Source organism: Apteryx mantelli, chromosome 10 (genome assembly GCF_036417845.1).
Source record: "Apteryx mantelli isolate bAptMan1 chromosome 10, bAptMan1.hap1, whole genome shotgun sequence".
NCBI classification, from domain to species: domain Eukaryota; kingdom Metazoa; phylum Chordata; class Aves; order Apterygiformes; family Apterygidae; genus Apteryx; species Apteryx mantelli.
Window position 1 is genome coordinate 9,962,584 of NC_089987.1, and position 15,469 is coordinate 9,978,052.

Here is a 15,469-nt window from a genome sequence, read left to right on the forward strand (position 1 = left end):
CACTAAGAGGAAGGGAAGTATGAGCTCAGACTGCAGCAGGGAGAATAAGCTCCGGGAAGGAAGGCCGTCTTTGGCAGGGGTGGGACAGCAGGTCTTTCTAGGGCTGTCCTGCCAAGCACAAGGGAGTTTATTACTCCCCAAAATGTTGCTCTTCACCACTCAGTGGTAGTGCAATGAGCACAGCATGGAAAGCTGGTTTTGCAGCTGTAGAAGTGGAAGCATCATGCCTCCAAAAAAATCAAGATATTAAAAACCCTTCAAAAAACCCCACACATCTCAAAAGCAGTGCAGAAGTGCTTCCTATTTGTAAAGCAGTGGTATGGCTGCAAGGTGACAGAGCTGACCAGAGGAAGTCTGCCTTGGCAGCCAAAGCAGTGAATCATAGAGCTGTGGAATAATTTACTTTGGAAAAAAGACAATAACAACAAAAATCCCCCTTCACTTGCAGAAAGGTCTGGGCAACAGCATATGGAATCAGTCAATTGAAATAAACATGTTTTGCCACACGTTAAAAAAAAAAAAACAGTCCAAAGAAATCACAAGGTCTAAGTTCCCTTCACCAACGACCCAAATGCTAAGTATGGCTTAAAATTCAAGGGAAGGCTTTTAAAACTACGACAGAGTAAGTAAGTTTTGTTTGTCTTCCTAGTTTTTAAATCTGTTAAGGATCAAATTTTTAACTTTTATTTCTTTCCAAGGAAAAAAGTACCCTGTGCTCTGCAGAAGTGAGCACCCGCCCTCAGCATATATTGCCACCAGCTTCACACGCAGGACAGGAGGTCTAGGCCCTTGCATGGGCTGGAGAGGAGCAACGTCCACAGAGAGCAGCTACGCGGCAAGACATCGGTGTCTGCGGGAGGTGGAGTTTGGGCACTTGCTCTGCTCTGAGAGGGCAGATGTGCCTGGAGGTGGTGCAAGGGCCTGAGCTGGGAAGTGGTTTTTGCAGTACGAGAGTCGGGAGGTAACAGGTACCGCTGGTGAGCAGGCATGGCGCAGGACTTTGGACATGCTACAGGAGGCATGTTCTTCAAATAAATAACATAGAGCCTCCATCCATAAATCTCACTTGAGGGGAGCCCCAAGTTTATTGAAGTTGGTCTTTCTGTGACCTAGGTTTACACAGGCAGTCCAGCTCAGCCAGCCAAGGATTTAAAACAGCCTTCCTCATCGAATCCTGAGATCAAGGACATTAAATAACAGAAAACTTTGTCACTAGCATGCCATGCCTGAGCTGCTCCACCAGTGCCAACAACATCACCCGGAGCAGGCCTGAATCCCAGCCGTGCCTCCTTTCAGACCAAGGAGCTAAGGAGCCCAGTAGGTCACTCCATTCCTTACACAAGGCATTCCTTTTTTTTCTTTTTTCTTCTTTTTTCTTCTTTTTTCTTTTTAAATATGGAAAGTGATTATGGTCCTGACTGTTCAACTTTGACTACAGTAGCTTAGTACTGAGCTCACCCACCTAACTGGACTCCTGCATCAGGTCTTCCTTGATTTAAATAAAACCCCCACAACTCTGAGAATTTGGCTGGGATAGGGAAGACATAAAAGAATTCCAGGTTTTGGGGTCCTGGAAAGCTAAGGTTGCCTCGCTATGAGCCTGATTTAAACTCAGGCTCATAAAGAAGGCGGCTCAGGCTCAAAAGATTTAAATGCTTCACTTTTTCCGTAAGCTTATCAGCACCAACATGGTCAAATTCAGCATTTTATTTTGTCAGTCAACAGTATGGAGACAAGAAAACACGCAAATTATTTAAAACCTTTTTCCTAGCTGTGGACATGTCAGTTCCTGAGGAGATTGGCACACGCTCATGGAAATGTTCGTGGCCAGCTCATAGCCCTTGACACGGTATCAAAAACTGCTTGATGCAATGGCAAGAACATGACAGAGGCAATCTAAAAAAATCCCAAGCGAGCCCTCCCCTCCCATATCAGTGTAAGTTCTGAGAGCTCCCTTAGCAACTAGCAGTGCCCTCGCATACCCAATTGCGTCTTGGCGGCGCGGCGCGATGTGTCCAAACGCGCCGTGGGTGAGCGTGAGCAGGGGACACGGCCCCCTCGCTCAGGCGCAAGCTCTCCTGGTCATTAGCAGCTAGGCAAGGAGCTGGCTCGTTTTCTTGCCAGCATTCATGTACTCGGTTCACTAAATAAACACCACCCCTGGCTAATGTCAGCATCTTTTAGTTGTCGGGGGGATCTGGAGTTTGGGTTTTTTCTTTTTTTTCTCGCCTCACTAAATGATGTCCCAGGCAAGACTTTCAGGAGGTGAAAAAGAGGCCTGAATATCACCTGTGCCTGCTATACCGTCCCTCTACTTACCTGCTTCAGCGCCACGGCGAGCCGTCCGTCAACTGGGGTCTGTCGCCAAACCCACCGACGCGGTACCGGCCCCTTCTGCGGACGTCCGGGGACGTGAGGCTCAGTCCTCCTCCGAGCTCAGCCAGGAGGCGAGCGGCACCGTCCCGGAGCCCCTCCGCCAAGCGGCCGTGTCGCAGGTCCCACGGCCTCGGGAGCCCTGCGGCACGCTGCGGTCCCAGCCTACGTCTGCACTAATCCGGGTGGGGGCGAACCCGGTCCTGCTGCCCTGCGCTGACTTTTCACACTCTCAGCTTGCAAGCCTGAGCCTCCAGTGACCACTGCTGTGACGTTTAACACAAACAAATGTCCTGTAGCTGTGCCAAAACACACTGTTCATCTGGGTGCTGCAGAGGATACGCAATGAATACAGTTCCCAGCGTTTCAGAGGTAGTGTCGGCTGGGATTAGCAAGCCTAACTTAATAAGAGCTATGATAATTGCATATTCACTGAGAAGGGGAAAATAATCAAATGAAAAAGGACAAAACCAGCAGGGAAAGAAAATTTATTTCCAAGCATCTACGAGAGTGCTACAAACAACAGAGACTAAAACTCAAAGCATTTAAAACTATTAAAAAATGTAGCTGACAATGTCCTTCTTAAAAAGTAAACACAAAAAAGTAGAAAATGCAATTATTAATTCTAAAACTTGCTCAATAGTGAAATAAAATCAGATAGCATCAATGAGGATGGAGTCCTACAAATGTTTTTTTTTTACTTTATTTCCATTTGTTAATTTGTAAATTGATACTCATTTCATTTTTTAATGTTTATTTAAATTTATAATGGAGAAATGTGCAAATCTAGCAAAAAATTCTTTGGATTATAAACAGAGAAAAATCAACAACCAAAGAAATTTGAACTGAGTTAAGTAATAAACTATAGAATTATATAGAATGCATACAGCTATAATAAAGTGAAATATTACAATAAACACTGTAGAGCAAATCTGCTGATTTAGCAAACTCTGCATTATAAAACATAGGAATATAATGGGACAAGTGAATATGTTATGAATATAGAGCTGAAACATCATTCATAATTTTAATGAGTTAAATTTTAACCTAACTACATATACGGGGGTATTCAGAAAAGCAATACACCAGCAAATCAGATTTCCTTTCAGATCAAGCAGTTTGGTACCTGACTGCAAATGAAGGACAGGATCCGTAAAAATGAATGGTAGAAAAATGTATATCATTTCTGTTTATTGCCTCTTCCCATATTGCAGCTGCTGATCTCTGACCCTAAACAGCAAACTATATTAAATTTAGTGGATGTACAGCTGTACACAGATGCTGAAAATGTTGATGCGCAGAACATATTCCAATCCCTTGCTCATTCTGAACTAATATAAAAAAAGTTACAGATCATTTTTTGATTAAAAACATACATTACAAAGAACAATTCTGAAAGCACTCTGTATTTCTGTCATTACAAATTAAAATGTCTTCCTAGCAGTAGACGATGCTATTCTACTGTAGTAAATGGAAAAAAAAAAAAGAAAAGAAAAACGTAAGTGCCAGAATCTTAATTAATACTCAGGTAAAGTAATTGTCAGGTAGAACAGTCTTTAGGGAACTTATAGCTAAATTGGGTCAGATTTAAGTCTTTAAAACCCGCAGAAGCTTAGCACAGATATTGAAATTCACAAGCCTGGAGTAAATTGTAAGTACAGTGTACTCCTGTCCATTTATAAAGTCATTACTGAAGTCTCTGGAATTCCTAAGATATAAGATAAATGCATATTACATGGGAAATATTTAAAAGAATTACACTTAATTTAACCCAGAACACAGTATCATTATATGAAGATTATTACTGTGTTCTGGGAGCAGCCACAAGCTGTAGATAGAGAGGGTACAAAATGTTCACCAGACATTACATTTTTTTTAAATCTAAAAAACATTTGTAAAATGTACTTGATTTTTAAATAATCACTTAACAAGGCAACAAACCAACTACAAACACATAATAAATAAGGCTATTAAAAGGTCACAATTGTAGTAAATTAGTCAGAACTATAAATGGGACATTAGAAACACTATGTTTTTCCTTATATGCTTAATAACCAGAACAAGAATTAAAAAAGAATCAGTTTATTTCAAAGTCTGCTTCTTATATTGAAGCACATATTAAAGCAACAGTACAATGTTCATAAAATATAAGTGTGATGCTGTAACATTTCTTACATGTCAGAATACTGATATTTGTATGTATACTAAAATAAGAATTTTAAAATTGTACAAATAGATACATTAAAAATGACATAGAAATAGGGCGCCTCCCACTGCAACAAGACAGAGTTTTTATATCTGGCACGTATTAGTTCAAGATGAAAGTATAAGCAAAAAGATTTACAAGAATCAGCAGTAACAAGTTTGATGCTCAAGAGACATAATAATTGTACATTGTACTGTACATACATCATATGGGTTTAAGCTGGCTGAATATTATATATTTCAAGTTTAAAAATGCACTACCATATAGAGTGTCCATAGTTTAAGGCGAAATTACAGCTCAGAACTGTTATCTTTTCTAATTTGTGGAAGCTTCTTTGACATAAAAGATTTAGATGTTCATAATACATAAAAGATTTCCCTTATTTGTAGGTTCGCTTTTAGCATTTTCCTTCATTTAAATATTTTGTATCGCATAAGTGGGTTTTTCCTCTAGTGAAGTTGATAGCCAACTTCTGCATTTGCCTTTTGTAGGAAAAGGTACTTCACAGTATTTACCACTTTTATGTCCTTTTTTTATCAAAGGAATCCTCTCTGTCAAACTTAAATGTTTAAATGAGACTTCTCTTGATTTTTAAAAAAATACCTGCTTACATTTCTTCTGGATTCTTCAGAACATCAGACACAGTTCTTAAGGCCAAATCTGAAACTTTATTGTTAAGAATCATCATCGAAAGTGTCTTTGGAGCCATACAAGTCTGCAAGTTTCTTAAATCGAGGTCCCCAATTTTGTAGATAGTCGTAGTCCAAATCAGAATCTGTTGTCGCTGACTCTAAGGAGCTAAGTGAACCAGCCACTGAGCCTCTGCCTTCATAGCCATAGATCTGAATAGAGTCATAGGGAGGAGCAGTTGGATCATTATCGGCCTCTTGTATTCTTGTGTTGATGAAATCATCAACATCAACGCTATTGGGAGCTGGCCGAAGCCCTGGTCTTGGCATATACTGATACTCAGGCTTTATGTCTTTACGAGGAATAAATCCATTGATGCCATCAGGGTTCTGCAAAGTAGCTATGTCAAAAGCTTCGGTATCTTCCTCTCCTCCACCTTCATCATCATAAGTAATGATATTCTCTCGGACATCTTCTTCTTCAAACACAATCAGGGGTTCTTTTTTCTGCCTTTTCAGTGTTACAAACAACACTACAATGACTGCAGAAAAAAATAAAGCAAGTTAGACCACACTCTAAAGCGGTATCTGTTTTTATAAATTGATTAGTGTTGGGACCTAACAACTTCCTAACATTGGCCCCTCAGCTTCTGCACTAGTTCTTCATGCATTTTTGCTGACATCTGCATTTTTAGCATATCTAACTAGGTAAAAGCACGACGTTGGAATATAGATTTGAATATACTGATTTGAGGGTTTACATTTGGACTGAATACATTGCTCAAACTAACTGCTCATTACTGCAAGACTTCAATTCGGGAACTGTATTTTTGGGTCCCCAACACTGCATGACCACTGTGGCACTGCCTTTGATAGAGTCCAATCATATTGCATAGCTGCAGCAAAACACAGATGAATCTTTACTCTCCTCCGTATGTCCAAACCTAAACTCTAATTCCATGTTCTGCTAATGATGAAAATGGGCATTTCCATGAAAATGGAAGTTTTCTAAAGCAAGACCTCAAAACGCATGCTTTTGTTGATGTGTTCCTTCTCACTTCAAATTTCTTTAAAATAACTTAAAATTACATATGAAAAATGTGACCATAAATTCCCATGGGCAAATTAATGTTTTATATAAGTATTTTCAAATCATCAGGAAATGCTTTATAGCAATTTCTTAAAAGCAGCTCTTCTGAGCCATTCATTTGTCTTCAACACAAGCAGAATTAGAGGGAAATAGCTGGCAGGAGCCATTAATCCTGGCTGACCTCAATAAGGAACCTGTCATCCAGGGAAGATCACAAAACTTAAAACTGTGTCATGACCTCCTTTAACCAGTGTCCCTGATTAATTGATATTAGGCCACAAGAGGACATTCTCTGACCATACCCAGGCAAGTTCACTGGTGTTTCCTATTGCAGTTATCATATAGTGCATTTCAGCCAGATAAATCAGTGCCTCCTATAAAAATAAAAGCTGAGAAATTAAGATAGATTGATTTATCCACCTCAGAATTAAGGCAGGATTAACATGGTAATACAAACAAACAAGTGTAGAAAAATAATAAGAAGAGAACTTTTTACCTAACAAAATCACAATGCAAGCAAGAATGGCAATTAAAGCACCAGTGCTTAATCCAGCATTGAGGATGTAGGCTTCAGCATTACAGGAGAGCAAGGAGCCATTGCTGTCACAGCCACAGACTCGAATGGTGAGGGTGTTGGTGCTGCTCATGGGTGGGAGGCCGCCATCACTTATTACAATAGGAAGAAGGTATAAATCTTGCTTTTGGCGACTAAATCCTTCACGTCTAACAAAAACGCTGGCTGTGTTATCTGTTTAAAGAAGGGAGATAAGTCATAATCATTATTTTTTCCTCAAATTCATCCTCTTACAAAATATTGAAAAATTATATTTTGCTACAATGGTACTGATTTTTCAGATGCTGTAGGCATGTACGATAAACAGATTACTGCCTTCTTAATGAGCCAAAGGCAATTACAGTATTGTGCTTCATTCATATAGTACCACACTCAATTTTAATTATGTTAGGGTGATGAGGGTAACACAAGGAGCACATAAAATGGTTTTCTTTGTTGGTTTTTTTTTTTGCATAAATTGTTCTCATTTGCAAAGTATCTTAACATCATTCATATGCGAGTTCAATTAATTATATACTATAAGGGAATACAGCTCACGGTAAACAAAGCATTTATTTTATAAATCATAATGTTTATGACTATTTTGAAAGAGATATCATATACACAGCTGAATATTAGCTAAATCAACTGCAGCAATTGAATTCATTCACTATACATACTAAAAAGTATATATATCATAGAAAGTCCATACTACAAATAATTACTATAGAAGATGATGTTAGTAGTGTTTCTAGAACACCACTAACCTTCAAGTAAATTCATGACACTTCATCAACCAATTGAATGACTGGGCCTTGGCATTGCTGTCTGTGCTGGTTCTAAGCCAGAATTAAAGCATTCAGTGGAGGGGAAAAAATCAAATCCCATTAATGTATTGTTCTAGGTGTCAGATCTACAGAAATGGAAGGCAGAATTCTGCACAAAAATAGCCTGTATTAATAGGACTCCCACCAAAATGAAAAGCAAACATTACTGTGTATTAGCAAATTTAAGCCTCGACGTTGACCTATTTCAGCAAAATACACTGTATATTTTGCAGTTTTTCACCCAAACTCCCCAAAGCCAGAATTCAGAAAGCTTGACCACATATGCGCTGTGTGTCCAGGTGCATTATGAATTACATAGATGTGATGAAGAGGTCAAGTATTGCTCCAAAACTATTTACAGCACTGAACAATTGCCATGTCCCTCTTCATCTTAGTCCTGGAAGCCAAGCTGCAGCGTCAGCACAGAGCATCATTTTGGATAGTTCTTCAAACTCTTTGGGGTGACAGCATTCAAAAGGGAAGTGCATAACATGAGACACTGGGATGAGACCGCCAAAGTTTCCTGCTCCCAGCCATTCCAGAAATACAGAAGGAAACACAAACAGTATTTCTTTCTAGTGTTTCTTGTTTCTTAGTTCTCAGCCTGAACCAAAGTTCATAAAATTGTAAACATCCTGAAGTAAGCAAAATGAAACAACTGTATCCATTTTTTTCAGACATTCAAAAAAGATTTAGTTTCAGATACAGATTTACTTCATGCAACCTTTTCTGTTTTGCCAATGCTCTTTATTTCTCACCATATAACAGGAGGGAAAAGAGAACAGGATGGTTCTTTTATCTACTAAAGGAGAACTATTCACCTTCAGTGGTACCCATTTTACTGCTGCCTTGGGGTACTGCAGAAGATTAATCAATTCCTATTGAAGAGTCAGCATAAATTCCAGAATTTAATAATGCGAATCATAAAACCTCTTTTAATGATCTGACCACTGCTATTTCCATGAAAATCTGTGAATAAATTATACCAAAAGAGAAGTATTCTTGCCTTAGATTAACCACCCTTGCAGACATTACCCCTGATGATGGGAGAAAAGGTCTGTAACTGTCCCCAAGTTCGGTGGACTCAGATAAATTTATCGGATGGTAAGGATGCTTGTACTATCGCCCTGTTTATCTGGACTTCCCCTCTAGAAAATTCTGCAGATCACATCAGAAAAGGATGAAATTATTTAGGACTGTTCTAGATATGATCTGCTTGATACATGCGGAACTAATTCATCTCCCCGTGCCTGCGCCTCGCCTCCTGCTAGACCCAACCTCAACAGATGCCCAATTTGGTTCTCTCTCTATATGACAGCAGTGCAGACTGTAAGATGCTTAAGTTTCATAGAATTAACATGCAGATGGTAAACACCTTGTCAACTTCTCCTTTATGTGATGGTCATGTTTGTTAAGGATGGAGAAGCTGATAAAGATTTGATTATTTGTCATTATTGGAGGTGCTGTTTGCATCTTCTCAGAGTTTTTTCGACCTCCTAAATGTTTACATGCAACATTTGTTCAGCTAGGCTTTGTGGCACAATTTTTAAAAAGACCTTAGTGATGTAAGTGTCTGTATGATAGACTTCTTATTTTACAACTTTAATGAGCTTGTTACAATTTGTTATAAATAGAAATGTAACATCTAACATCTATAAATCTATCAGCTAATACTTACAATACTTATATAATCAATAGAATCAAACTATTCCACAGAATTCTCCAAAATGCATGTAATAATTCATTTCCTCTACAGGAGAACAAAGATCTGCTCTATTAAACAAAAGGTTGCGATAGGACAGATTATTTTTGTGGCAAAAAATATGAACATTAATAGAGAGCTAAGATGCTACTGCCTAGAGATTGCACAGGCAACCTGGAAGGAAATCCAGGCCTAAGAAAACCCATGCACATAACCCATTTTAACAGTATAGGCAATCAAGAGTTTACAGTCCATGCAAGCATCTGATTGGCTAGTTATGTCTACGATTTGGTTACCTTTTGCTAATAATATTACAATTTAATGACCAAACAGATCAGCCACAAATGAAGCAATTAAACCTTGTCATCTTCACTAAATATATCATCTGATAAAATAAAAATTATTTTCAATAGGATTTGTTTAGATCATAACGATAGTAGCAGATATATAGCATAGGCTATACATACACTACCCAGTAATAATGTAGAGCAAGAAAAATATCACACATTAGTATGTTTAGTCTGCTGGCCACATATTTTGTATTATATTATATTTTTCCTGAATTTTGGTAGCTTTAATAGTATTCCTAATAAGAAGTAAAAAAAGGATGGCAAATATTCTGTTATGATACAGCCAGGCCAATTCCACTGCAGTCAATTACATTACACTACACTAAGGGTGAATTTGATGCAATGGTTGATTTGTCTGGTTTAATTAAAGGTGATTTCTGGTTTAACATATATATATATATATATATATATTTTTTTTTAAGTAAAATCCAATCAACATGCCAAGCTAAAGTTTAAAAAGGACTACCATATATCAACCCTAAAAGGTCATTTTTTTAACCTTTTTTCTGTTGATGTTCACTCCTCATATTTATAAGGAACATAATATCTATGAGAGGAAGAAAAAAAGCTCTTTAACCTAGATAAAAGATAGCATATAATCCTAGCTAATATTCTCATCCCTTCTTTTTCATCATTTTCAAGTCTCAGGAGTATAACTGTAATCCAGGTATAATGGCATTTTTTAAGCCAAGAAAAAGAAGTTAAATGTCAATACCAGCTTACAACTATTACTTAACACATATGGGAGCTACTTGACCGGCAGTCTTAAAGAACACAGTGTGGGTTAACATAAGATAGAAGGACGAAAATATCCATCCCAACACCGTCCAGAAAAATATACATGCTTTCATTTTCCCTGCTAGTATTGTCTGGGAAATCCCATGTCCAAAAGTGTTGTAAGTGAACAGATTACCTATACTTGCCAGGAAATCTTCATAATTAGAAGTTGCAATTGCATCACTTTATGGTGATTTTTATGGTGATTTTTCCTCGTCTTTGATTTTCCTCTTTTCCTCTAGTGATCTTCTCAATGGTTTCCCAAGTTTTCCTCCACATAAAGGCAAGCGTAGCTCGGGCTTTTTGGGGTTGTTAGTGTAGATATTCTGTAAGGAGGCTTCTAGATAAAAGCAGCTGACTGCAGTGTGAACATTAGCAGCTGTATCAGAGCATGAGAGCTGCCTCGGCAAGAAACCTAACCAAAGGTGGGGTCTGATTGCCTCGGATCAGTACCAGGCAGTGGCGACTGCTGCAGAGAATCCAGGGCAAAAACCCCATCATTTCACTGCCCACAGGTTTCAAAATCTCTTGAAGAGACTGAATTTGAGAGCCAGAGGACATGTTTCTATTGAAAAAATGGATTTTGGTCACGGATTTTAGTGGCCTTACAAATTTAAGTTCAGTCTTCTGACTTGAAGTCAGTGCTTTCTAAAGAAATTATGTCTTGTGTATTCTAAAACATCATTATACCTCACTTTCGATAGCGAGGTGTCATTCGGCTTTGTGCAGCATGCAAAAACAAGGTTGCTGCACCATGTGCAGCAATATTGGCTTTGTGCCAGGCCTCCACAAGAGGTGAGGCCAAGCAAAGGTCATTACGGCTTAGGACAGAGCAGGATTTGAAGCAGGAAATCCATTTGCTAAGAATCTGTCATTCTTTCTTTCGTGAAGGGCCATGCGCCTCTGCTACACTTTTGAAGTTGACTTCAATGGAAGTAAAACTGAACGGAGTCTGGGCAAATATAGTGCTGTTTATTTACGTGGTATAATGTAAGTGAACAGTGCAAAAGCAATTCAGTGTTTTATCACAGCATGTGATAAGCCATTATCTCATGTTTTCCATGGAAGATAGTCTCAGCTGAAAAACTTGGTAACACAGTAGGCTATTAATAGGATGTAGAATGTGATTACTTTTTTTGGATTACTGCAATATGTGATTACTTTCAGTAGCTGGTAGAAAGAAACTCTATTAAATGATAATTATAGGACTGTATTCACTTTAAAGTTCTGTAATAGACCCAAACATTGGAGTTTTCATTAACTGTTCTCCACAGTTAATAAAGCCATTTTTCTTTGAAACTTGCAATTCCCTCTGAAAGAAGTGGCATGGTACATAGGCTACTCAGATTTACAAATGAAAAAGAGAACTTTAAATGATCATGTAAATTATTTGACTTACAAATGGTAACACTTCCTCTGAAAAGGTTTTCTATCTAGAAGTACATAGAATTCTAACCTTTTCCCTTTGCTCTCTACCATAACTTACTAAAAAAACCCAACCAAACAGAAAATAGTAAAATTAACAATACAACTGCAATAAAGATTGTACAATAATGATGGAAAGACAGTATGGAAGTGGGTGGATTTCATTACATTCATTATATTACATTTCATTACACATTTCCTAAACGCAAAATTATACAGGAAGATTTAATCCTTAAAATAGCATCTTGTTGAAATTACCTTTTGCAGTATTGTCAGGTCCAGCCACTGTATTCAGTGGACATCATCATTTCCATTATAAAACCTTTTTATCTGGGTTAATTTTTTCATTAAAAAATGAATTTGATGCATATGGAAATGAAGGATTAATAGAACTGGCTGGAGTTGGGCACTATGATACCATTTGCCTGCAGCTGTCTCAGTGCATCTCAATTCTGACCCACACTTTCTCTGTTATTTTAGATGCGAATCTTCCCTATCAGTTTTGCCAAGTGGTGTCAAAGGATGAGTAGGGCTTGTGATACCAGCTATTATCCACTAGAGACTTAGCTGGTATTTCTAAGCTCATTCCTAAGTGCACCTGGAACCTAGGTCTCTGAAGGTGAAAGGCCCATTATCTTTATGTGCAATCTAATCCATTTTCAGATCGATATGGTGACCATAAAACATCTTCTAAGGAGAAACTTGACCTCAGGGTCTTAAGCAAAGAATACATTTCTATTTACATCTCTTTAAAAATACATTCATTGATTTTTCAAAAAAATTGTGTTTTACTACCTTAAAGAGAATAAATATATCCCCTCCACTGGATCCTTTATGAATTGCATATATATGTACAAGTGCCAAGCACTAGACAATATTACTTTGATCCTTCAAGAATAACAGAAATTGTGCTCAGGAACTCTGATGATAATTACCCTTGCTTCAGGTGTTGAGAGAGATATAAAGTACGGTACAACATATCACTTATGAGAAAAAAGTTCTTATTGAAATCATGTATCTGGATTATGTTGCCTTTTGTATTTCTGGCAATCTGTAATAACTAACTCCTTTGGCTTCATGATTTAAACCAGTTCAAATGAGTTCTGAATTTCAGGAAACAGTTAAGTTTCTCTCAAACATTAAAGCTTGCTAATTAAAAAGTTTCTTGGAAGTTGCAGCAGTTTTTTTTCCTTGTACAGGAAAATAACAAATGAATAACCAATAACATTTAATGTAAATATCAATTGATTATCATTAAATAAATAGAATAAATATTTCTGATGACTGGATTGTCTTTTTTCTGGTTTTCTCCCTCTGGCTTCCTCAACCTTTGGCAAGTTATGCTCACTGAAGCTGTCACGTTAGAAAATTAAGTAAGTTTTGGCTTTCATCTATGTCTTTTTGCCTGCAAGTTTCTCACATCTACAGTACTCAGTCTGAATGCAAGGCTACCCTATATTTCATTAAAAGAAGGTTGGCAAAGGGATCAGGATTCCAATCTGGGCATGTTCCACAGCAGAAATACATATTCATATTTCCTTCCAAAGTTTAGTGTGGCAGCAATTTTATTCCATTACAACTCTAGTCTGTTTCTGTCATGATCCATAATAGACAAAAACTACCAAGCAGAATTAAGTGAAAAAAAGCCAAGCAACTTAACAATTTATCCTTCCTCAGCTAATTTTAGCATAGCAAGTAGTTTTGTGGAAATCGCAAAAACCTGCCTACCACATTTAGCAAATGTTTTTGTCAATGTTTTTATCCTCTTCCTGGGAAATATAATGGCAATGGATTTTTCATGTAGGGTATTATTATGTAATCTGAAATACGTATTCAGGAAAATGAAAGTGAGTTAATGAGCATTACATTATACCAAGAACATCCCTGTAGATCAGCTATATTTTTCCTACCTTCTTCCCCTACACCTCTGAAAAACAGGTACTCTGTCAAAGTTAATGAAAATGCTGTTTATGACATTATATTGACCATTATTTTTCCTTTGTCATTTCTTGGGACACTAATATAGAGGGAATCTTATACAAACCTCTGTTGTCTCTGAGAGTGAAATTTGGATTATGAATAATTTCAGGTGGTAAACTGAAGATAAATCTTGGTCCATTGGCTGAGTCATCCTTGTCATCAGCAGTAACTGTAATAAATTGCTGTAAAAGAAAAGTAGTGTAAACAAACAGTTCCTTCTTCGGATATATGACATATAGACAGCATTTGGAGGAGACCTTTGAATACAAAGAATTTTGAAAGTCAAAGGAAATAATAGAAAAAAACTCCAAAATATCCCAAACACATGCAATTATGAACATGCTGCAGATACAAAGCTAAAGCAGGAGGTCTTTATTTGCTATTACATTTAACCAGTGCAGAATTATAGATGCACACACATTCTTATATATGAATTTGTGCTGATGATAATTTAGTAAGCTAAAAGACCTCAACAGCTTTGAGGGAGTTAGCACAATGTCCTCTCTAAACTGGTACACTAACTGCAAAAGTGCAGTTAATGCATAGAGCCATATGCCAGCTGATACCATCCCCATTCCTTATGGGCTGTTCAGGGATAAATCTGCAGGCTCCACACCACAAGCGCTGCAATGTGATTCTCACCATAGCATGCAGAGTATTTCTGCAATACCCACAACAGGCTCACAACTGGGAATGCTGTTCCCAGCCATGGTTGGTGGATTCCCACAGCCAACACCAGTCACATTCAGTGCACGAAACACTATTCTATAGCAGTTGATAGCAAAAAACAAACAAACAAAAAAACCTCCCCAGGAAAGTGCCTGTCTGTGTGCTCTAGGCATCTTTGCCAAAACTTTGAAATAGATGTTCAGTTACTAGCACTCATTCAATCATCAAAAACTGGGCTGGTACCCCGAGGAAAGAAATTCACCTGCCAGGAACGCGGCAGATGAAGGCGTACCTGATTGCTTCTAGCGTTCTCACACACAAACGCTTCGTAGGCTGCTGCAAATTTCGGAGCGTTGTCATTGACATCAATGACCTTAATTGCTACTGGAACTTTGGCTTCCTGGTGCTGCTTGTCTACGGGAATAAGTGGGAAAAAAATGAAACGGAAGCGAAAACCCCTCAAAACAAAACCCCAACAAAAAACTGTGTTAGCTGTACAAAAGTGAAAAAGAAATAGGCTTAAGCTTATCTATTAGGATTTATCACAGCTTATTAAACTCAGACAATTAGAAGACTACAGAATTTATATCAATGACTATAAAATACCTCAGTGAAATACTTACGGACTTCAACTGCAAAGATAGAGATATTATGCCATGCAATTTCTTCCCTATCCAAAGTTTTTACTGTCTTGATGTTGCCATCTTCTGCATTAATAGTAAAATATCTTTCAAGGTCAGTGTGACGATCAATTGAATACCTAAAGAAGATTGAAATTCAGTAATCAGAAAAAAGAAAGATTTAGCAGTTTCATGCATCCAAATTTGTTTTATACCATATTATTATTTTTAAACAATTTTAAGCAGTACACTTAACATTATGGATGTA

General features: G+C 37.7%; 1 protein-coding gene across 2 annotated transcripts in view; it reads right to left on the reverse strand.

The window, feature by feature from the left end:
• Positions 1-4,439: 4,439 nt before the first annotated feature.
• The window catches only part of CDH11 (cadherin 11), an 83,129-nt gene continuing 72,099 nt past the window's right edge, over positions 4,440-15,469 (reverse strand). For both annotated transcript variants that reach the window (XM_067302461.1, XM_013941156.2), the window contains 5 exons: positions 15,205-15,341; positions 14,874-14,995; positions 13,977-14,094; positions 6,795-7,046; positions 4,440-5,750 (listed from right to left, as the gene is read on the reverse strand). In XM_067302461.1, coding sequence (XP_067158562.1) covers positions 5,254-5,750; positions 6,795-7,046; positions 13,977-14,094; positions 14,874-14,995; positions 15,205-15,341 — 1,126 coding nt within the window. In that variant the 3' untranslated portion in view covers positions 4,440-5,253. The remainder of the gene's footprint in view (positions 5,751-6,794; positions 7,047-13,976; positions 14,095-14,873; positions 14,996-15,204; positions 15,342-15,469) is intronic.